Source organism: Podarcis muralis, chromosome 14 (genome assembly GCF_964188315.1).
Source record: "Podarcis muralis chromosome 14, rPodMur119.hap1.1, whole genome shotgun sequence".
Lineage (NCBI taxonomy): Eukaryota > Metazoa > Chordata > Lepidosauria > Squamata > Lacertidae > Podarcis > Podarcis muralis.
This window is the reverse complement of record NC_135668.1, coordinates 29,747,138-29,771,253: the sequence shown is the minus strand read 5'-3', so window position 1 is coordinate 29,771,253 and position 24,116 is coordinate 29,747,138. Positions and strand designations below refer to the sequence as shown.

The window sequence follows — 24,116 nt, the reverse complement described above, 5'->3', positions numbered from 1 at the left end:
TGTGCATTTATGAATATTCTATATTTGAGACCTTAAAATTCTTATAACCAAGGAGATAAACCTGGCATTGCTATTCATTCTCTCTCCACCTCCACACAATAGCTGCCACATGGACTTTTTAAAGTGGATGTCTGAGCCCCAGACTTTACCTTTTGCAAGACTTCCTGTGCCTTTTCAAAGCTGTTTGAGTAAAGTCTCTCCACATCTGTTCTTGAGGCAAGGCTGCTCATTCACTTGGGGAGACCCAAGTTCAAATCCCTCCTCCGCCACTTAGCCATGAAGCTCACTGGGTGACTGGGCTAGTCACGGCCTCTCAGCTTCACCTACCTCACAGAGTTGGTGTAGGGATAAAATGGGAAGAGAATTATGTATACCGCCTTGAGTTCCTTGGAGGAAAAGCAAGATAAAATGCAATAAATGAACAAACAAAACTATACGCTTTAAGGGCCTAGTTGTGTGCGTGTGCTTTTTAATTGTTTACAACCAGGTGGTATATAAATTTTATTAATAATAAATATGCAAAGTCAAAATGGGCCGAGTGTTTCCTCCCTGTACCTCCGCATAGCAGCAACCAGCTCTCTCGCCCGCTTTGTGCCCGAAAGGCTGAAGCAAGAATGGCGGCATTTTTACTTATTTGGGGGTGTACAGTATGTGAGGGAGGGAGGAATGTCCCACATTTTAGCGTGGTGCTGCATTTGCAGGTGGCTTTTCAGCGTTTGACTCGTCTTTCGTTGCAACCCGCTTCGAATTTACACAGAATGAATTGGAATTTAAAAAAATAAATAAATAATCACAAGGGGCGCGCAAGGTTTTAGGAGTAGCCCTAGGCCAGAAGGCAGTAAAGGCGGGAAGCGACACAGCTGAGCGGGTCACGAGGAAGAGGAGGAGGAGGAGCGGAATTGGCGCCTTTTCCCCGCCCCGCGCGGAGCCCAGGAAGCCGCTTCAGCGCGCGGGAAAGGAAGGGAAGCCAGGATGAGTGAGCCGGCCGGCATGGAGACGGAGCGGATAGTGGTCGAGGAGGAGAAAGAAGCGGCGGCGTTGATCCAGCAGCGGGAGCAGGTGGGTTTTTCTGCCTGCTTGCCTGCCCTACCTTACAGGGAGGCGGGGAGGGCAGCGAGGTGGCGGGAGGCTCCGCAGGCGCGGCGGGCTTAAAATAGGCAGCGGCCACTTTTAAAATGGAAGCCCCACCTCAGTCGCCCTAATAATGAAAATGCTGCTCCTCGTGTGGCTCCTGTGGCGAAGGCGGCTTCCTTGCTATTCGTAGTAGGCGGCTCCCAATGGACATGCTGGAATTAACACTCTTAAAATTGGCCATGTCTGCTTTCATTTCAGCGGGTCGCCTCTGAGTTGCACCCAGCTTCGCTGAGATTAGACCCACTGGGCCCAAATTAATCAGTTCATCAGTTGCAGGAGGTTTACTCTTGAGCAGCGGTGCATAGGCTGGGACTCAAGGCCTGTTCCTGTTTCAGCTGCTGCAGGGGTCCCTGCCAGGTCCAGCCTCCTAGGGCCGCCTCATCAGCATGAAGGTGAAGCTTTTAGGCCACTGCACGCTCCAAAATTAAGCACTGAAGGACACTGGAAAGGCATGGGGCGCTTTTTGGGTTCAAGAGAATGGGGAGAAAACTATGTTCCAAACCCTGGAACTTAACAGGAGTTAAGTCACTCCAGAAGAAGATAGTGGAGCACTCCAAATAATTTGTTCCTGGTAGTGCAATTATGGAGTTCTGTGCTGGTTGCTGTAGTTCACCCCTAATCACTATTATTGTGTAAGTAATAAGGTTATTGTATAATCTTAGAAAGTTGTATAATCTTGGGAGGGGTGTGGCTGTGACTATCACGAGGGAACCCATACTTCTAAATTTGCCACTATGCTGCACTTAAGTAGCACTAGTATTGGATTATTATTACTTCTTACCTGCTCTTCACTGTGAGGGTCCTGGGTGGGTTACAAGAATCTGAAAACAAGATATTCAAAACAAAGCATGTTGCAATCAACATAAAAGTCCTAAAATACATGCATATCTCAAGTGTAGGGGGGTGGGGGTGGGTAAAGAGGTTGGTGTTCACTTGGGGCTCACTGGCAGGGACAGTACCAAGTTTTGCTGCGACAGCCTTCCTAGTTGATGTGATGATAATAGAATCAGAGTTAGAAGGGTCCCTGAGGATCATCTAGTCCAAACCCCCTGCAATGCAGAAATATGCAGCTGTCCCTTACAGGGAGGGCTGGTTTGGGATGACAAACTAGTGAGAGGGCCCAGGATGGACACAGGCAGCCATCCTCCCACATGGATGGATCCCAGAGTCTGTAAATTAACAAAATCTATACACTGCTTGAGCATAATAAAATCTCTTTAGTGGTTTACAACGCAATGGTGCACCTTGTTGCACGGGTCCTTATGGGTGTACTGTTTAAAGAAGACCATGCAGATGGACCTGTGGTACAATGTGTGGCCTTCCCCAGCCAGTGGTTCTCCAAATGTTTTGGACTGAAACTTCCATCAGCCCAGCCAGAATGTGCTCTCTGAGATTGATTGGAGTTGTAGTCCAAAACATCTGGAGGGCGCCAATTGTGTGTGTGTGTGGCATTCCTGCTCCCCAGTGTTAGATGTTTGTTCTCTGTGAGCTCTTAGTGCAGGCATAGGCAAACTCTGGCCCTCCAGATGTTTGTAGTGAAAATACAAAATTAGGGGATTATTAGCTAACTCTTTATACTGCATGTTTTTTCGAAGCAACACCCCAAGTGTTCGATGGTGATTACATCTTACATGTGTTTCTGGTCAGCGTTCATTTCCCCACTTGCAGCTGAGCATAAGTACCTCAGGGGCTGAGGTTACCCCCAATAAAATATTTGAGAGGGCTGCCTCCCAAAAAAGTTGAGGAAGATTGTCATTCAAATGGGGGGGCATGTGCTGCATCATGTGATCAGTTATGTGGGGGGGCTCCCCCCCCCCAGTATTTTATTCAAGTTGATACTCCTACAGCTGAGAACACCGTATCAGATTTTTAGAAGGCAGAATACGTTTTTTTTAAAAATTGTTCTTTGGAATGGAGTGCATCACTAGTGATATGATGATCTGGAGTAGAAAACAATTCTCAAATGACAGACAAACTTAGAACATTTCTGCTAATGGATTTCACGTAACTCCCAGTAAAAGTTCATTGGGAATGTATTGCAATAATAAATCAATAGATAAGGAATAGATAATGGTTTTTTTTTTATTATTCCTTACACATCTTCAGGAGACAACACCCACTGAAAATCCGACCACATGTCTCCCCAGAAGCCCTGTGAAGAGTAAGACTTTGACAAAACAAATCAGAATTCTTCTCACGCCTGTGTCAGCCACATGCGGAGAACACAACAAGCATTTGCCTCAGAAACGTTTGTTAGAGCAATTTTCCAGCTGTGAGGAGTCTTTCGGTAAAGAACCCAAAGCCAAGAAAATCTGTAGCGATTATTCAAGTCCAGAAACGAGGGCTATATCTCATGGCGTAAGCGAGGTAGTCTCCAACACGGATTCTCACAGATGTGGTTCAGTTGTAGAGGCTGTCGTCAGTGATTTGGAAACCGATGGGGATTCCGAGAGTGACAGAAATGATGTAAGTGTCTCTTAATTTGGTGAGGAAAATAACTGCTTATATACCGTGCTTAGAATTACATGTAAGATATGGCTTAAAACTTCAACTCCTGTGAATATTTTGAAACATAATTGCTTGCTTGCTTGCTTGTTGTTGCAGGAGGAAGTCTCAACACAACTATCGGCTTATGAGAGGAAAAGACTGAAGAACATAACAGAAAATGCCAAATTTTTTGCTTCCCTGAAGCTGTTTGAGGTTTGTTGGAGTGTCTTCTGGATTAGAACAAGAAGTTCTGATACTTGGGGTGCAGCCTTGGAAATACCAACCTGGAAGTAAGGCCCATTGAACTCAATGGGTCTTACTTCGGAATAGGACTACGCTGTTGATCTTGGTCTTCATCACGGCTTTAGCCATATTTTTAAGTGGTATAATTTACTTGAGAATCAGTGTTTGAAACTCCTATTGTTCTAGGCGCATTGTGCGACAGGGAATTCCATTAGTGCAAGCAGTTTCTGAGCTTTGGGCGCAGTACTGCGCCTAAGATTTCAGATTAAAACCGCAGAGTGGGAGGAAAGGAGGACCTTTTTCTGCCTCCCCACTTCCAACTACTCTCTGAAGACTGGAAAAGAAACCCTCTTAAGAATATTAGGGGGTGGGCAGGGGAAGGACTAGGTCATGTGAAAAATGAACATATATTAGCTGCAGTTCATTGATTTTCAGCTTTGTATTCTTGTTATAAAAAAGCGCACCTAGACATTCCGTTGTTGCGCCCGTAACCTAGGTTTAAGGTGCCATTTAGCTCCTAGCTTTCATATATCAGTTTCTAACACTGTTGAGAATCTATCTTCAGCAGTGGTTCCATAGCTAATAGTTGATACAGCAAACATCAGGGCCTTCCAAACATTTCCAGTAAGTCATAAAGCAGAATGGGTGGCATTGAGTTAAGTTTTGCCAAATTTTGCCATTCAAACTGAAGTGAATGGACCTACCTTAGTTATGTTCATTAATTTTAGTGTGTCTACTCTGAGATAAACTTAGCTGAGTACCACTCAATAAAACAGTAACAGCAATTGATATCAGTAAAGGGTATCGCTAAAGCCAAACGCAACAGAAATAAAAATACCTCAGAGGTTAAAAGCCCAGGGAAATAAAAAGATAAATGCAGGATATAAATGGAATAAATTGAAGCAGAAACAAAAATTTTGAAATTTTATGAAATGGATAAATCTTACATTCTATGCATCTGATCTTACTCTTTCACTCTTAAGTCGGCAGCAAGTCTTCGTAATATGACACCCAGAGTGCAGTCTCCGAAAATACAAAGGTAAAACTACATACCCATTCATTATGGTTAAATATTTTGGCAATTTTTTTCCCTTTCCCTCTTTATGTCGTGACAGTACCTGAATCTACTTAACTAATTAATACTGAGAGCTGAACTGCTGGTTGGCTATTGGGAATTCTTACCTGCTGTATTATACAGTGGTACCTCGGGTTAAGTACTTAATTCGTTCTGGAGGTCTGTTCTTAACCTGAAACTGTTCTTAACCTGAAGCACCACTTTAGCTAATGCGGCCTCCTGCTGCCGCTGTGCCACCGCTGCACGATTTCTGTTCTCATCCTGAAGCAAAGTTCTTAACCCGAGGTAGTATTTCTGGGTTAGCGGAGTCTGTAACCTGAAACGTATGTAACCCGAGGTACCACTGTATGTGATCATTTTAAAAGTAGTACAGTGGTACCTCAGTTTAAGGATAGCCCTGTTTAAGAATTGTTTGGTTTACGAACTCCGCAAAACCGGAAATAGTGTCTCAGTCTAAGTCTAAGAACGGAATCCAAACAGTGGAAGGGCACTGGCGGCGGGAGGCCTCACTAAGCAAAGCACACCTCGGTTTAAGAATGGTTTCGGTTTAAGAATGGACTTCTGGAACAGATTAAGTTCGTAAACTGAGGTACCACTGTATTTGGGTTAATAACGTCATGGCTGTGACAGTAGGAGAATATGCAGTTGCTCCGTCACCTCCTCCTCTGCCTTGTTTTTGCATGTGGGACTCCAGTTTTACTCTTGGCAAGTGAGAGGGGGAGAAGTGGAGTAGCAACATAATGTTTGCTATTTTGGAGCATTGACAGCTTCGTTGCATTTTTGCTGTTTAATTTCTAAAGTACTCTGGGAGTTTCATTGCAAACCGAATGGTAAGCTGTGGGTTATATTAAATGTACAGAGGGACAAGCAAGGTCTCCAGGTTGTAATTTTGCAACCATTGTGGTGTCTGACGGAGGCAGATAGAAAAATACGATGGAGGGAGATGGAAAGCAATAACAGAAAATGCAGAATAATCTAAAGGAAGAAATAAGGCTAAATCTTAGCGGCATGAATGAGGAACACTTGAAACCCTGCAAGGACTTAATGGAGAAATTATGTTGTCACCGTAGAATTAAACATTCCAAGGCAAAAACTGAGACAACTTGTCGAAGATCGATGCGCTTGCAAAAAGTGGATCCACTGAGCATTCCCCTGCCAGAAGCACAAGCACATCCAGAACCTTCAGTTGACGAATATGTAAGTTGACAGATACAACTTGCACTGGGTGCCGAGCAGAGGGGAGAGCCAGTGTGGTGTAGTGGTTAAAAACGGTGGACTCGTAATCTGGTGAACCGGGTTCAATTCCCCGCTCCTCCACATGCAGCTGCTGGGTGACCTTGGGCTAGTTACACTTCTCTGAAGTCTCTCAGCCTCACTCACCTCACAGAGTGTTTGTTGTGGGGGAAGAAGGGAAAGGAGAATGTTCACTGCTTTGAGACTCCCAAGGGTAGTGATAAAGCGGGATATCAAATCCAAACTCCTCCTCTTCTTCTCTCACTGAAATACCCAGACTTTGCAAGAGTATTTTGTTCATTCATTTTATTTGTATGGCTTTTCCACAAAAAAATCATCCTCAAAGCAGCTTACAACAAAGAAATAGGGCTGCATTTCAAACAAACACTACAAAAAAATTCAGAATAACATAACGAAACAATAACATAGCAATGATTTCATAATATAGCAACAATTTTATGATGGCATAACAAAGCAATAGCAAATATAATAGATATAACAAGATCCCTTAAACAACATGCAGCTTCCAGTGTAACAAAAATAGCAGGGAAGCTTCACAATTTCACCTAAGTTCTAGAAACACCCCTCCCATGATTTTGCTCACAGTCCTCCTGCAGCCACTTGCAAGGCATTTTACTCTGATACGTGAGAGGTTGCTGAGAGAGCTTTTCTGCTGTCCGGCACTGTAATTTGGTCTGAGCATCCTTGGACTTCCTTGGTTCCTCACAGATCAAGTGTATAGTTGCTTCAAACAAGTCTTAAGAACTTGGCTTTGTGAAAATAATTTGGGTTGGTGAATAAAGTGGAAAGATTGATTGGGATGTGGGAGAATAAATTTTTATTCATTATTTAACAAAATTTGTATACTGCTTAACTAAATAAATGCCCATGTGGTTTACAAAAAAGCATAAAATATTTAACGTTATCAATAAAAGTCAAAGTTAAAAAAAAAGAAAATACAATTATTATTTCATAATTAAATGGCTCTCTTCGTTATTTTCTGTGGGGTGCACTGATGAGCAAGTTGTAAAGCAAGCCAGTGATGTTTTGTGCCAATTCCTCTCTTGAAAGCCTCGTTTGCCACCTGGACCGCTTCAGATGATACCCATAGATCAAGAGGAAGGAAATGATGTAACTGAAGGTTTTCTGAATATGTGGGCAAAAATAAGTCAGGTATCATTGTTTTGACATGTAGCGAGCCTAAATACTTTTTTAAAAAATTAATTCAATATCTGCATGGTAAATTCCTTTTGTTTTCCAACCAATTTTACAGGTAAAGCCTAAGGTGATTGAGACGCCTACATGTAACTTGGAAAGGTAATTTAAAAACCAGTTTTATCTCCCCCCCCCCCCCATTTGCTTGGTTTTTGTGGATGTTAACATTCTAATGGTTTTGTCCCAGTTACCAGGCTCGTCTGCGTAAAATGGTCCTCCGAGAAGATTCTGTAGCAAAAGTGGTCCGAAACCGGATTCACTCCGTGGCTATCCATCCATCTGAAAGCAGAACTTTAGTAGCAGCTGGAGACAAGTGGGGACAGATCGGTCTCTGGGATTTGGTAAATAGCTTGCGCTCTATTGTCTTTGCTATCTATTACTGTTTATATCATAGAACCATAGAGTTGGAAGGGACCCCAAGGGTCATCTAGTTCACCCCCTGCAATGCAGGAATCTCAGCCAATGCATCCAGGACAGATGACCATCCAAGCTCTGATTAAAAAGCTCCAGTGAAGGAGCAGTCACCACATTAAAGCGTATTCTGCTGGGTCAGGCCAAAGGGTGCCCATCTAGTCCGGCATCCTATTCTCAAAGTGGCTAATCAGATGCCCCAATGGGAAGCCCACATGCAGGACTTGAATGTAACAGCAGCGCACTCCCTGCTTGTGATTCCCAGCAGCTGGTATTCATCAACAGTCTGCCTTCAGCATTGGAGGTAATACATTGCCATGGTAGCTTGGAGCCATTGATAGTTTTGTCCCCTGCAAACTTTTATGGCTCTGTCTTCTAACTGAGAAGGGAACCACACTGTAAGTTCTATTTCCAATTTTGAGAAGAGAAATTATGAGAAATGTACTAATTCTGTGTCTGTTTGTACTTCTTAGGACAGCGGATTGGAAGATGGAGTACACACCTTTGTTCCCCATAGCCAGGCAGTTAGCTGTATGTATTTTTCTCTGTCTAATCCTGCTCATCTTCTATCTGTGAGCCACGACGGCACGTTACGACGTGGGGATGTAACCAGAGCGGTCTTTGATGAGGTGAGTGTTGGTTGCAAAGTTGCATCTATTGCAAGGTCTCAATAAAGATTATTTATTCATTTATTTGATTTCTAATTCACCCTTCACCGTAAGTTCCCAGGGTGAGATACAATCATTAATGGAAAATAGAGTCATAAAAACAGATAAAATAATTAAAATTATAAAACAAGTAAAACCATTCCAAATGGAACAGAATAGTATACTGCTGCAATGACTTCTGCTAAATAGTAAAACTTGCATTTTAACTGAAAGAATGGAAGGAAATGTCATAAATTATGTGGTCAAACATTAGCAGAAATGCAACAAAATCGCAGTATTCCCTTGTTTAGAATGAGATCCCTTTGGATGTAGAATGCAAAATCAGATATGGTATTTCTCCATCTTTCTATCTTGCTCAAGCAGCTCCTCCAAGATGGATGGAAGATGGAAAAGAGCAGCTCTCTCTTGTGCTCTCTCCCTCTCCCCTTTTCACTTCTGTCTCATTAAGGACCATAACATAGTATTACAGCACGTGCTTTACAAGCATAAAGCCTGAGCTTCAATCCTTGGCACATCCAGAGGAAAAGGGGTGGCCATGGTGGGAGGGGGCGGTAATCAAATAGCAGGTGATAGGAATGACCTCAGCCTGAGACCCCAGAGAGCTACTGCCAGTCAGAATAGACAGAACTGGGTTAAATGGACATACAGTTCCACATAGCACAAGGCAGCGTCCTGTTGTTTTTATCCATTGCTACAGGCAGAATTCAGTTTCTTAGGCGGGGATGGAAAAGTCAGGATTTTTAACTCTGTACGTTTGGAAATCTTGTCTGTCTGCAAGCGTGCTTGTAGTAATTGGCAAAGAGGATTGAGGAAACCATGGTGTGGCAGCCAGAGAAGCATCCTACAGTTGTAGGGTATCCTACAGCTATTGTGATTTATCAGCATAAAATTGGTAATTTAAAATAGGTTTAGACTCCACCTAAAAGTAAACCTTGTTTCTCATTCTCAGGTGTACAGAAATGAAGAGGACGACCTTTCCTCATTTGATTTCTTGGCTGCAGATGCCTCTACTCTGATAGTGGGAATGTGGGATGGAGAGGTAGCTGTAGTAGATCAGAGAACGCCAGGAGCTTCCGCTGAGCTTTTTGTAGAACTTAATTCGAAGACGACAAGGACCATCCATACCAACCCACTCAGCAGACATTATTTCGTAGCTGCTGGAGCAGGGTAGGTGCAAGCTGTGATACACGATTGCTTGTTGCAGTACATTAGGAATTAGGAGCCCAGAAATCAAAGAGATGTGACGCTAGTAAGTGAATAGAGGCCTCCTCTTGGGACCGGAGTCACAATAGATTCTTCCCAAGCCTAAGACCTCTGGACATTCTCCAAATTTAGGGGAGGGGGGACTCTGAAGAGATTACAGTGGTACCTCGGGTTACATACACTTCAGGTTACAGACTCTGCTGACCCAGAAATAGTGCTTCAGGTTAAGAACTTTGCTTCAGGATGACAACAGAAATCGTGCTTCGGCGGCAGCAGGAGGCCCCATTAGCTAAAGTGGTGCTTCAGGTTAAGAACAGTTTCAGGTTAAGAATGGACCTCCGGAACGAATTAAGTACTTAACCTGAGGTACCACTGTATAGTGTTGTTATACAAAACTGGTCACAGCCACTGACTAAAATCTTAAGTAGTTTTGCTTTCCTGTGCCCTTTAAAATTCATTTCCACCCCAAAAGAAGTGTCCTGCACAAATTATAGCATTACACACACTGTTTCCCTGTTTTTAATTTACAGAGAAAACAGATTTGTGGTAAAAGATTGCATAAACTTACAGATTTTATGTGGGGCACAGAGAGAACTTCACGTGCTCCAAGATGATGAATGCTTTTCAGAGATTACAGAAAGAGTAAGCCTTTCTGTAAGAGCAATCTTATTTTTATCTCCTCATTCTTCAGTGGAGGGGGATATCCTGGTGAGGACACCCCCCCCCCCAAATGAACGCAGAGCCATTACACTCTCTGCCCCCTCCTTTGGAGAATTCAGTTTTTGGAGGAAGAGAGGAGCTCATTTAACACACTCAGTGGTAGATTAAAAACTCTTCACTTTGTTCGAGCCCTGGATAAACAGAAGCAAAATTTCCCAATTTCAGCATTGGCAGAGGGAGAAAAATATGGGAAGGCCCTAGGACCCCGTGGTTGCAGGGGAGCCTAAATGGCCATGGAAATTAGGAGTTACAAGAGGGGGGGGGTGATGTCAGAGAGCTGTACCCACCATGCTAGCTAGCATCACAATCTCTCAAGGAACTCCTTGTGACCTCACAGACTGGTTGAAAAAAGCTGTAGCAGACAGTTGAGAGTAGTAGCTTTTCTCCCTCCCTTACTTCAAAACTTTTTAAAAAGTTTTAGCACTTCCTTTTGCTTTCCCTGTGTTTGCAATTAGCCATCCACGGGAAATGAAATGAGAGAAAGAAAGAGGAGAAAAGCGACTGTCGCCAAAGAACCCACCCACACTGCACACTTGGGGACCAGTGAATCCCCCAGCCATCCCACCTCCACACCCCGAAGCAAAGAGGGAGCAGCACCTTGGACTGCTGTGATCCAGCAGACTCCTGGTCTTGAGAACACAGCATAGGCAGAAACAGTGCTCCCCTTTGAGCCAGAAAGTGGGCACCAATTCAGAGATGTGGTCTCATGGGTTCTGCGGAACCTTAGGCATGAGGTCTCCTCTGAGCTTTAGCATGGCATCTGGTAACTCATCCACAATGGGGGGGAGGAAGTGAGTGTATCTGCTGAGCAGCTCCCCTTAACCCCCTCTCATAGGAGGAAACTTGTTTCACTCAGAATTCGTACCAGTGTATTAAGATACTTTTATATGTTTATGATATCAAGAACATAAAATCAAACAGATCTGCAATTTATAGGCCAAAAGGGAAACGGGTACACACAGGGACATCCCATGACTTTTTCCTTCCCCAAATAATTATTGTCTCAATTGTAAGCAAACAGTGGAATCGTCCTCAAATTCTGTTATTCCCCCCACCCTCATATTGATACAGTGGTTTCGCATTTTCTTAAGTGCAGTTTGTCCCAATATTTTGTTTAACACCTGCAGGGTTCTATGTTTTCAATGTCCTTTTTTTCCTTGATGTGTGAGGAGCTCTCGCCACCACAAGAGACAGGAAGTCTAATAGATTAGCTATGCCTGGATAGTCCATTGGGAGGAGATGTCCCATTCAGGACACCCTCCTAGCCACTGAAGAAGAGACACCCAGGATGAAAGTCTTAACGTTCCCATTTATGCTGCAGGGATGTTGATATTTATGATGTTCGGCACCTGAAGGCGAGTGGCAGCAAGCCCGTGGTCTCTCTTGCTGGGCACACCAAGAGTGTTGCTTCTGCTTATTTTTCACCTGTGACTGGCAACAGGGTGCTGACTACTTGTGCTGACGATACATTGAGGTATGTGAGAGTGGGAAGGGAGCTGGCTTTTGTATTAACAATTTCCTCCTGTGAAAGTCCTTTTTCACAGATAACTGAATTTGCTGCCATGAGACTTGGCTGTGGCCCATGGCTTATATGGCATCAGTAGCGGATTTGAGCAAGTTAATAGGACTGTTGAAACATAGGGATGCTGTAGATCCTACCATGTTCAGAGGCATATATTGCCAAGGGTGGGAGAGGTTTGGAACTCATGCCTCTTGCTGACCATTGTTGGAAACAAATGTAGGAGATTCTGTGAGAGATGTGTATGGCTGAGTTACGGCAATTAAATATTTTGCATTGAGGTGTGTGGGCCCTTGCTTATGACCTTTTAAAAAATCTACCTCAAAATACTTGCTTGTATTTAGAAATCCATAGCATATTTTCACTCGATGAGCAGTAGGGAGACCCCTTGCAATATAATTGTTTACATAGTCTAAACCAGAGGGTAGGGAGCTAAATGTGGCCCTCAGGACTGTCCTCAGGCAACACACCTTCCTTGAGTGTTTTTGCCTGACGACTGTGTCCTTCAACTCTTTGATAATGTTTTCTGTTGATCCTCATGCTGGATTTGAATAAGTAAGTAAGTAGTTTTTGGGGGGGGCTAAATCAAATATTTAGGGTTTTTTTTTTAAGCCCCCACATTTTGTTTCTTGCAGGATCTTTGAAACCACATGTATATCGTCTTCAGTTCCTGTTCTCACAACTATCAGGTGAGTTAGAACAGGAGGATTTACTCTGGTGCTAAGATTCAAGTTTGGTGGAGGGGATTATGAGATCACAGACTCCACAGTGAGCAAAACACAATATTTGACCGTAGCAGAGTGGTTTTTTCCATTAGGGAGCATGCGCATCAGATTTAAGAACCCTGGTTTTCTAGATCAGCCCTCCCCACCTAGTGCCCTCAACCTTAACATCATTCAGTTGAGCTGGCTAGAGCTGCTGGCATGTTGCTGTCCAGAACAACTGGAAGGCAGCGATGTAGATGAATCTTAACTATTTCTCCCCCCCCCCTTCCCCTTTCTGAATAGGCATAATAACTACACGGGAAGGTGGCTCACAAGGTTCAGAGCTATTTGGGACCCAAAGAGGGATGACTGCTTTGTGGTGGGGAGTATGTCTCGACCAAGGCAAATTGAAGCCTTTCATGCGACAGGAGATTTGGTGCATTCCTTCCTCAGCGAAGACTACCTTGGCTCTGTTTGTTCCATCAATGCCTGGCACCCTACCAGGTACATTCTCGCAGGTGGTAACTCTAGTGGCCGCCTCCATGTTTTCAAAGAGTGAAAAAAAGTTGAAGAGAATGTTGAACCTTCAGGTAACAAAGAGTATGAGTTGCATTTTGGTTGTGTTAGGACTTTGTCCCTGGAGAAAGACAAATATATTCATTTTCAAAACTTTCTAAGTGATCTAGATTACCAATAACAAATAAATAAGGCTAGCCTTGTTATTCGAATGCAGTGACTTATTGCAGGTTTCTGCAAGGTTGTTTATGTGAAACTGTTAAATGGTTTCAATATATTTAAGTTCATTCATAGTGGCTTAAAAATCTACAGAGCAGGCTGTGTACTAGATTATGTTTAATTCAGAGGTCAATTGCTAACAATTATTCTGAGATCAAAAGGGCGTTTTGGTGTGTATCAAGAGTGGTGAGAAGGCACAGGCTTTCTCTTAACACCCACTAACTTGAACATAAGCAGCATGTTAATAATGCTTATGCATCGTTGCAAGATGGAAAATGCAATTATGTCTGTTGTGTTGTAACACCAGATGGCACCTTACACCAGGGAAGCATTCATAGTAAATGAATCAGTGTTAGACCTGCTCATCATGTTCAACTTTTTTAAAGTACGCACAATAAATGCTTTGGAATCTGTGTAGCATCATGTGGTGGTTGTACCAAAATCTTATGGATGATCTGGCAGTAAAAGTATATATATCCAATTTAAGTTGGTTAAGCATTCAAGTTCTGAAAACGTTAAAGACAGAGAGGTTGAAAGAAATTTTCCACAGTAGCAGGTAGCATTTTGGGAATTGTCTAAGCAGACATGTCACATGAGCAGAAGCATCAATTTACTCAACAGAAAACATTTTCATCATAATTAAATATTTATTTAAATTTAAAAATACTTCTATATGGCACCAATGATTTATGCTAACTACATGTTGAATATGTAGAAAAAGGTACATTATTTTGAAGGGAAAATGTAACACAGCATTTGGCACATGAAAGGTTAACGTCTATATTGTTATGAAAACTAAAATTCACATTTTCAGGTAACTTACTTTCTACTGCTTTTAAATATGCAGTACGCTAGTCCTTATTAAGAGTTTGTTTCCTCTGATACAGCAACCTATGGAAACCACCACAGTTTATACAAATGAGACCAGGAACAACTTAGTAGTAAGTGAAACATGAAACGTAACATGGGGCAAAACAGGAAAAATGACTTTTTTTTCAGTTGCCAGCTGGAAAGTTTTCAGGATAAAACATTTGGCAAAAACGAGACACAATCCATTAGGAAGAGGTTCTGCAGTGCAAGCCCCAGAGAAATGAAAGTGCACGGGAGACCTTAACTCTAGGATTGTGGCCAGAATTTTTAAAAAAGTAAAATAACTATCTAAAGCCACCATCAGTATTCATAAGTTGTCCACTTTGAAAATGAAAATGTCCATTGTACAAAATAGTTACAGATAACAGGACAGGTGTGTGGCATGATCAACAATACCAACAATTAAAACATGAAATAAATACTGCATCGTTATCTGGGATGGAGAATGTTAAAATTAAGACTTTTCACTCACTGCATAGAAGCATCGTTTACTACAGACTGAGGTAGGAACACTACACTAGAAGTTAATTTTGTTGCTGTGTTGCATAAAACAGTGTGTATCCTTGTAAAATCTATCCCTTGTATCTTCTTGGCAGGCATTCAAAAGTTTGTTTTTATGTACCTGTATAAGCAAAAGTGAAAGCCAATATCTCTCTTGGCTCTTGTGACTTCCAAGCTGGCAGTTGCAGTTAATGGTCAGTAATCAAACAGATCCTTGTAGCACTTCCACGATGTGTTCAAATAACAGGGAATCCTTTTCTAGTGTACCGTACACCCACACCCACACCCCAGTCTGCGTCCAGTAACCTTTGCCAATATTTAGTGTATTGCTAATAGTGTCATTGTGCTCTTTTCCCCCCTAAATGATGAATGACCAGCTGTGGGCAGAGTGTAACTGAACTTGGAAAGGAAATCAGTGCTTGAGATTCCCACGCCTATCCACGCACCCTCCCATTGGGCAAGTCCTGGCAGTGCTTCAGTTCTGCGTGAACTTGAAGGGCTTGTGTGCCTGCTGAAAATTGTAGTAGCCAAGTCAGAGACAAGATAAATGAAACCAGCCTCTTGAAATATTTCTGATTTAGATTCCCAAGTGACTTGAAATCTCTCCCTGAGATGAAATAAAACACTTGCCAGTCTGATTTCATTCTCTTGCTCTGCTCATCTTGGTGAGTACTCTCACCATGTTTAAAATTTATTGCTCCTTTTACAAATGAGCTGCTATTTGTCAGGCTTTTAGATTAGACTATCCACATCACAAGACAAAAAGTAGGAAAAAAATTTCTGAATTGCCTTCAGGATGGAAACGTGTGGGTCAGATTGTTCTATGTGTTTTCATTCCAGTGCTACCTCCCCCACGTCCTTAAGTTCTCCATCGTTTTAATGGCACAAGGTAACCCATTTTGCTTCCTCCAGAAGTTATGAATGGGTTAGCTTGATGCTCAAATACCATCCTAAAAACAGCCATAATATTTTGTTTACCACCAATCACTTTGAATACCACACTATATTCACCTAATCCATAAAGTAAAAAAGACTTGGTTTGCTCGTTAACAAAATAGCATTTTGTTCTTAAAATATATAGGTTGAAACAAGTTTGTTCTTTTGTAGTACAAAAACAAGTACAGCTTTCTGAGGCAAAATGTCTTTCAAAGAAATAGGATATGATCACTACTACTTAATACAGCAAGACTCTGTCAAGTATAATCAAATACATATATTTATTTCCCCCATATACTAACTCTTGCTTTATATGGGGACTTTACTGCTCTAAGAAAAACTGCATTTCTGGGATCCTAAAGGTCAGAAGTTGAAATTCACAAAGGACAGGTTTCTCCTAGTCACACTTTTCAACGCTAGGGGGAAGAATTAGATTTACACCTCGTTGCTGCCTCCTTGTCTCGTGCCTTACCTATTGCTTATAAAGAATTGAGTGTGTTTGGGTGACCATATGGTGTCAGAACCTTAATCCCCCCTGCCCCCACCTTCAAAATTCCAGATTAAGCCAGAAGTTTGATTGGTAAAATAGCAAGACTATGTTTAAGGTGGTGGTGCTGTACACAGTGGCAGTTTTAATAAAATAATAAAATACTAAAGTTACAACTCAGTAGCACCATTACAAAAGCTCCTGCATAAAATGACGCTGCCTTCTTGAACTAATGTCCTAGCTGGAGGCTGGCACTTAATGCAATAATCAATAGTAATAAAATAAACTCTCTTTACTTGAAATTTTTGAAATGGCCACCTCTAGGAAAGCTTAAAATTAAACTTAGAAGAGTGCAGAATAATTTAAAAGTTGGAAAGCAAACCAGTTGAAGACACTTCCAGGAAGAGGACGTGTAAAGAAATGGGCATTGTTTGAATCTGGCGCATGTGAGAAAGTCTTATCCCTTTCTTCTGCTTGGAAACAACTCTCCTAGGCCGCTGTTTACTTTGATTCATGAAAGGAGGACTTATTTTATGTGCCGATGGTGCCACGATGTGTCCCATTTTTCTGGGAATGGGTAGCAGGGATCTTCTGCAATCCACCTGGCTAGTTACTAGGAGTCCTGCCTTCAGGTGTCAATGAGTAGGCTGAGCACGGAGCGGATTTTGCAGGCAAACCATCGCCTGAGGGGACAAAAGTATTGATAATGGAATTGTTCAAACTCGGGGGTCTGGCGAATATCACGGAAAAAGGCAATGTCAAGGTCAGACTCGGTAAGGATGATCAGGAGGAGGAGCAAAACAAAGAGGAGCCCACCGGTCACAAGGAGCAAACGGAGGACACTGAAAACAAACTTATTCACCTGTTCTGCTTGGGCTCCGCCACCGCTGCCCACACCCTGGCACAAGGCTCGGAGCTCCCTCCCCAGCTCCTCTGCCTCGGCCACCGTGGGCGTGTTGGCCTCAGACTCCTTTTCTTCCTCTATGCTGCAAGGGGCTCCGTTGATCTGCCTGGTGAGCAGCATCAGCTCAAGGCTCTGCTCAGCTACCGGCGTGGGAAGGACGCTGTCCGAGGGACTGTAGACCTCGTCTGAAATGATGGCCACACGCTCGCTGCTCTCGACCCGGTAGGCCCGTGAATGCGGCAGGAAGGCATCGCTGTGGGAGGCTGACCGTACCGGGGTGGAGTGGGCGCTGTCCCGCAAACACTCAAGCCCTGGAGAGAGGGAGGGAGAGAGGAAGAAAGGGGCTGGCTATGGAGAAAGATGAGGGGAGTCGCCAACGCATTAGCCAGCCTCAGCATGGAGACACGGAAATTGGGCTTTCAATATAAAATACTGTTTATCCCAAGATCAAGATATCACTGTAAGTTGAACATGGAAGTGAGGGCTATAGTCTGGCCAGGTTCAAAAGAATCCTGGAGGAAGTTAACCTTCCCCAACCTAATTCAAAACATTCCTTAGATTCCTTTTCAGTGATTCTGAATGCCAAAAATTCAAGCACAATGCAGGCTTGTGCCTTTTAGTGGTTTGGTGGAAATTGGTTGCATGTTCCCAAAATCTGAAACTCCAAAAATTCCCCATCTGTATGGTAAGCAAATTTAGGGCATGTTTGTGAACACCTGGAGGCTTCCTGGCTGGATTCCCCCCCCCCTCCAAAAAAAAGAAAGAAATGACTGTCACCACACTGAGCAGGCTGAGAGCATCTCTGAAGGCTTTCACATCAATGGCTTGTTCTGTCCTGGCCCAGAGAGCAGACCTAGATCTCATGGCCTTAAATTACAGGTAGATTTTGGTTGGAAACATTTTGATGAAAGGAGCGACTCAACAATGGAACCAGTTGTGTGTTTTAGGAGGAGGGCTGTTATTTGCTGGGCAGCCATGTCTGCAAGGCTAGATGGTCTACAAAGCCTCTCTGCAACACCTCTGATGATAGAATTGGCCACATAAGAAAAGCAGGCCAAAACAGAATCCTGTTCTCTTAGTATCCAACCAGATGCCCATTAAGGGACACCTGAAAACAGGACCTGTGTGCAACAGCAGTGCTTATCTCATTTGTGATTCCCGGCAGCTAGTATTCAGGCACATTGCCTTCACTGCTGGAGGTGGAGCCCAGCATTCATGGCTAGTAGCTTCAATGTTGCCCCAACCATGAGAAGAAGCGACGTGGAGCTAAAACGTATGGGGAAAGTGTGGGTACATGGAGCACCACAAGTGATTGCACTGCTTACCTGGTGCAGAAGTCGTGGCCTGGGTGAATTTGCAACAGCCCAGACTGCTCTTTAAAGTTCAAGGTTTTTAAATTCTTCTACTCTTTTAGTTACGCCTATCATGTTAGTGGCACAGTACACACCACCATTGCACACTGTTCACATAGGCCCTAGGGAGTGACACTTTTTAATTGGGAGAATAACTTGCTTGGCTGATAAAATCTGCCAGATTTTATCCATTGTGGTTGTACAACAGATTAAAAGAAGGCTATCTCATTTCACAAGTTAAAAATCCAGCATCTTGCTAAAAGGTTCCATCAGCACTAGCATTTCCACCTACCTGATGGAACCACCTCCTTTCCCACCCTCCTGTATGCTGTTCAGGTGGGCAGGGGAGTGGGGGGGCATTGCATTAGCCAGAGCCCTTCGTGTTGGATCTCCCATTAGTGGAACTGCTTAGTTGAAGCTGGCCCCACATAAAAACTGCCTTTTTGTAGCCCAAAGTACACTATAGAAATTGGCAGTACACCCCAGAAGCAGCAGCCTCTGGCTTCACCTTGAGTCTTGCTCTTGACACTCAACCAACTTCAGACATTAAACTCCCGAGCTTGGTGTAGCACGTGCAACCCTGATGCAGACTGGCTTTTAATTTCCTCCGTGGGGCCTTGCCAGCCTTTAGCTAGTGTGCTGTGTGTGTAGAAGGGGAGAAACCCTTCCACAGCCATGTGAGAAATTTCATTTAAAAGGGTCAATCTTGCAAAGGATTTTGTCTTCTCCCATTAAGATGCAGGTGGCAAAGCAATTGTAGCAAGCACACAGCATTCTAAAACCACACACCAGCAGAATAACAATGCATGGAGTTGGCCAGCCCTCCCTACGGAAATTAGCATAAGTGCATATGAAACGGTCTCCTGTCCTTGCATTCCATAAATCACTTGAGACAGCTGCATCCCAATTTGGCCACAAGAGAGTGATACAGCACATACGAAAAGGACTCTGTGGAAAGGCAAACCTGGCATTTGTGAATGTTTCTTTCATTAAGACTGAAACCGAAATCACATTTAAAATAACACTCCCCGCCCCCGGTAACTACAGTAGTTCCACAAAATAGACTCAGATTCCATTCCGAGAAAGGAATAACAATGGATGAGGAGTTTGTAGCACACAGACCATCCTGACATCCCAAGGGAGGCGAATGTGCAAATGTGCCCTTGGCTTTGTTCAGAAGAGAGATTCAATCTGGAGAGTGTGCTGCAAAGCTACATGAAGTCACCATTGTGTCCAGACCTCACCTTCCATGATAGAGATGTGCACAGCTCTCCTTCGAGTTCTGGGGACGCTGCTTAGCCGTGGCCCATGAGTGATGGAAGGACAGCTACGGCTAGGAACCAGCCCTGCCCTACAGAAAGGAAGCACACAAAACGGTGTTGGGAATGCAGCCGGCATCAGAGGCGAGCCTCCTTAAGATTATGAGCCAAACCCAGGAAATGGCCCCTTCCAGAAAATGCAGGGGTAGAGCTGGAAAACACACCCTTTTGCAACTAGCAGAGGAACAGTCTGCTTATACTGAGTCAGACCACTGGTTCGTTTAGGCCAGGACTATCTACACTGACTGGTAGCAATGGCTCACCAGCCCAACCTGGAGATTGAATATGGGGCTTTCTGGATGCTTTGCTACTGAGCTATGGATCTTCCTCTATGGGGAAGCTGTGTCCCCCCCCCCCATTTGTTACTGAACTGCCACCAGCTGCAGCCAGTGTGGCTTTTCCCAGGTGAGCCCACAGCTTGTCTTCCAAGCTGCCTCTGCTGAGCCTTACCTGTGTATTTCTGGAGGCTCCCTCTTGATCTTGGCACTAGACTCCATCACTTCTTTTGCAACTCGGCCACTGAAAGTGGTTGGAGAACAGAAGCCGTGACAATAGCAAGAAACCACCCTTTCCCCCTTCAGAGTTTCTGCTAGCAACTCTTGCCTGCTTTAGACACGGGACTAGGACTTGCTTGAAGCTCAAAAGAAAAGCCATCCTTCCTGGCAGGCCCATTCAATGAGCAGAAAGGACACCCTCAGTATATTGGCTGTGCTATTTACTTCAAAATGTTATGTTGTTTTCCTTCCCTTGTTGCATGGCCTTGGCTGCAGCACTTTCCTTGTCACCTATTACTGGCTTTTGCTTCTTGGCTGTGCACTAGAGTGCATGGAAGCAGAATTTGGCCCAGCTATGGCAGTCCTTTTATTTCAGATTTTTACTTATTGTATTTATATCCCACCTTTCTTCAAGGCAGCTCCCCCAGTTTAACTTTGCAACAACCTTCTGAAGTAGGTTAGGCCGAGAGGCAGTGGCATAGCCCAAGGACACTCAGCATGTCCCATGGACAAGTGAGGGTATCAACCCTGGTCTCCCAGGTCCTACTCTGGCACTCTATAACCACTACACCTCACATTTAAATTCTGGCATCCGACAAAACAGCTCGCTCAGAAAACAAAGGGGAAGGCACCTCTTGAATCCCTGCATTATATTGGGAGCATCAGATGAGCAGCCTTGCCCCAGGGAGGAATCCAACCTCACCACCTTCAAACTGTTTAGTCAGTACCAGCATTTTAACTTGCCTGATGAAATGATATCCACCACAACCCCGTGTGCTGTTCTGGGGGTTCTCCCAACCTCCCCCCACAGCCAATTGTGGGACAGGGAGAGGAGAGAGGGAGAGAAGCCCTGCTAAGCTAGAAGGAAATCCTATTGCACTGGCAGGGCCAGTTAGCTGGAAATGGCCCTATAATTTTATCTCAAGATTCAACACAGCTGAACTTATAACAGACTCATTCCTCAAGCCACCCAGAGGAAGCATCCAATCACATACCCAGTAACTGCTACTTACGGTCATTATTTACCTGTATCGGAACCGACTCCCTTTGAAAAATAGGTTACTGCTGGACACAGTGCGGACCTGGCTTGACTTCTCCAACCTAAAACAAAAAGCAGGCATTGGCAGAAGGCCCATAACTTGGGTTTTGGCAGCATTCTGCTGGCAGACTTTGTTGGAAATGATGTCAAAGCTCCTGCTCTGGGAGCAGGTAGAGAGATACTTTCTGGTTTTCAAGAAGCCCCTGCGCTCCCCTCGGTTTGGTACCCCTGCCAGTGTCCAAGGTGAACAGTTTTTTAACTCAGCATCTTGACTCCTCCAGAAGCTGCTCTTTACTTCCCTCCCTTCTTTTTGCATTCCAAGTCAAAGCGAAGGGTCTGACATGAGAATATAAAAAGAGCCTGCAGGATCAGGCCAACAACTCCATCTAGTCCAGCATCCTGCTCCCACAGTGGCCAATCAGAACCAGATGCCCCAATGGGAAACTCCCAAAGAGGACCTAACAGCAACTTTCCCCTCCTGAGGTTCCCAGCAACTGACATTCAGAAGCATTGCCGCTTCCAAGTGGCAGAGCACAGCCATCATGGCTAGTAGCCACTGCACTTGTTGCCCACCCTGCAGTGCCTCTGCGTGAATTTCAGACTCTCGGCCCAGAGAGAGGTAACTTAGCTGCAGAGGAGAAAGAGGTGCAAACTGATCCAGAGTGGTAAAGCAAATGCAAAAGTCTCTCCGCAATGGAACATTATCGGCTAGAAAAACATTCCGCCCAATCTTCCTCACCTAGAAGTAACTGGGAGTGCACAGGAGGTTCAGGGTTGACACCTCACTGCTACCGAACTGCTGGAGCTGATCAGCAACCCCAACACTGGCTACTTCACTAGGAGGAGGAATGGGCTTGCTTTTTGGATAAGGATACGGGTTCTGGCTGCTTCCACTGCCACAGTTTTGCAGGTACACAAGTAAATTTTAGTCATGTAATTAAAGTAGATTTTGTGCTGTTATAAAGCAAACCCAGCTTCCAGGGGAGAGGGGGAATGTGGTAAGGAAAGTTATGAGAAAATGCACTGGAAAGTGTGGGTTAAGTGGGACATCACACAGCATCATACAACCTCCACGCAAACAGAGAATGAATGCTCACAGTGGGTGTTGTATAAACTTCCACACACATTTTAGCTCAACAAACAGGTTGTCTGGAAGAGCCCCTAGCCTAGAATCTTTAGGAGGGGTGCTTTGGGTGAGGCACTGGTTCTGTATAGAGGGGATCAAGGATAGAACAGAGCGGTCTTAATTGCATCCATCATCTGGTTTCTGGGGATGCATAAGCAGAAGACAATGTACCAGTGCTGCTATTCATCTGGAAAAGAAGCAAAAAGATTTGTGAAGCAAAACGGCAGCTGTGCTTCATGTTAATATAATGAGAAATGAGACGGCCTGATTGCAGCTTACCCAAACAGAACAAAGCAGCACACATTTTCCTTGCAGCCCACCGACTACAAGGAAGCACACTAGAGAAAGCAACCTTCTATTTTATAAGCAAAACACCAAATTAGAGGGAGAGAACAAAGGATTCTGTTTGGGGGCTACCAGAGATGAAACGCCTCTTCACAAACAGTCCGTGTTTCTGGCCCATTGTTCCTTAGTTACTTCTCAAGCTGGCTGTTCAGTTGCTGGTCAGAAACTTTCTGGGGCCAAGATATTCTTGCAACGCCCAGTCAGCCTACACTTGTCCTAGATCCAAACTGCAGCTAAAAGTGGGGTGGCCTAGGCAGAAGTGAAAAGGAAGCTGGCAGGAAAGCAGCCCTGATCTCTTCCTGCAAGTAGCTTTGGTGTTGTTTTTTGCAGAAAGGAGGAGGGCAATCCACATTCAGAGCAGCCCCCCCACATACACACAGTTTGCCCAGGCATGTTTCCACATCCACACCCGACACTGTCAGCGGCTGCTGGGAATGATCACAACTGCCCCACGGACAAAATTAATCCTGGGGAAATTTATTTCATGCTTACTTATAAAAGGCTTGATTTTCAATCCCACATTTCCAGAGGTGCTTGCAGGCTTCAGGAGTTGGAGCAAAATATGTCAGAACAATTTTCTTTTCCTATAGAAAGCCCAGGGGGGAAAAACCCGTAAGGTTAATTCACAAGCTTGGTTCACAGACAGCATGCTCAGTGAGCTAGCTTTAAATGCAAATGCCCCGAATGCTATTTGAACGGAAGAAGGATGGGAAAGCAATTTCCCTGAAGGAGCTGTGGGTTTGCTTTCCATAAATAAATATATGTGGCTCTATAAGCAGCATCACACACTGCAAAACCTGGAAACCGCTCAGCATAAGATGGCGATGGCATACTACAAGGGGTGGTGTGATTTTTACTTGGGCCGCGTAAACAGTGGATGAGATTGCAGTGCTGTTTGTGAGGAGTCTTGCACAGAAGGCTCTGGCTGTTTGTTTCCACTGTCAGAAATGATGGCAGGATTTGACTTTCCTCCTGGCAATACCAACAATGCTACCTTTGCAAATGCACCTGACCCTTAAGGGTACCTAACAGAAGTTATTATAAGGCCAGTAAGTATTAGATTGAGCATCCTTAAACTTAGCCGTGCCTCTCAATATATGTGGTGCTTCAGGATGGTGTGTGGCCAGAAACAGAGTCAGGAATCCTAAACATTGCATCTCTCTTGGAACAGAGGCAAAAACTATACCTACAGAGTTACAGCGGCTGAAGAAGGTACTCACCTCTTTCTGACTTACATATAAATAGAACGTCTTGCCTTCAAATTTCATTTTTGTCACTTCGTTCCTACAAGCACAAAAAAGGCACTTGTGTAAACCAGAGGACGCAGCCCGCCTCCCATCGCACAGCATTACGAATGCAGAGCCCACACACAGCGTGGAATAGATTCCGGCAAGAT

General features: G+C 44.1%; 2 protein-coding genes across 8 annotated transcripts in view; one reads left to right on the top strand and one right to left on the bottom strand.

Annotated features, from left to right (window-relative positions):
• The first annotated feature begins 876 nt into the window (after window positions 1-876).
• Window positions 877-13,760, top strand: WDR76 (WD repeat domain 76). Of its 2 annotated transcripts, XM_028706126.2 has the most exons (13): window positions 878-1,059; window positions 3,241-3,600; window positions 3,739-3,834; window positions 4,848-4,903; window positions 6,010-6,136; window positions 7,244-7,345; window positions 7,446-7,489; window positions 7,575-7,728; window positions 8,272-8,427; window positions 9,416-9,633; window positions 11,711-11,863; window positions 12,544-12,597; window positions 12,916-13,760. In XM_028706126.2, exons 1-13 carry the CDS (start codon window positions 973-975, stop codon window positions 13,169-13,171), a joined length of 1,863 nt encoding a protein of 620 aa, XP_028561959.2. In that variant the 5' UTR covers window positions 878-972; the 3' UTR covers window positions 13,172-13,760. The 2 variants fall into 2 exon arrangements, with proteins under 2 accessions (XP_028561960.2, XP_028561959.2); XM_028706127.2 differs by lacking the exon at window positions 7,244-7,345 and having other exon boundaries at window positions 877-1,059.
• Window positions 13,761-13,974: 214 nt separating this feature from the next.
• FRMD5 (FERM domain containing 5) overlaps window positions 13,975-24,116 on the bottom strand; it is a 129,011-nt gene continuing 118,869 nt past the window's right edge. For 3 of the 6 annotated variants that reach the window (XM_028706130.2, XM_028706128.2, XM_028706132.2), the window contains 6 exons: window positions 23,941-24,004; window positions 23,213-23,304; window positions 21,237-21,311; window positions 20,167-20,235; window positions 19,642-19,748; window positions 13,975-17,356 (listed from right to left, as the gene is read on the bottom strand). In XM_028706130.2, the coding sequence (XP_028561963.2) occupies window positions 16,770-17,356; window positions 19,642-19,748; window positions 20,167-20,235; window positions 21,237-21,311; window positions 23,213-23,304; window positions 23,941-24,004 (994 nt within the window). In that variant the 3' untranslated portion in view covers window positions 13,975-16,769. The remainder of the gene's footprint in view (window positions 17,357-19,641; window positions 19,749-20,166; window positions 20,236-21,236; window positions 21,312-23,212; window positions 23,305-23,940; window positions 24,005-24,116) is intronic. The other 3 variants (XM_028706131.2, XM_028706129.2, XM_077919113.1) reach the window with 3 other exon arrangements.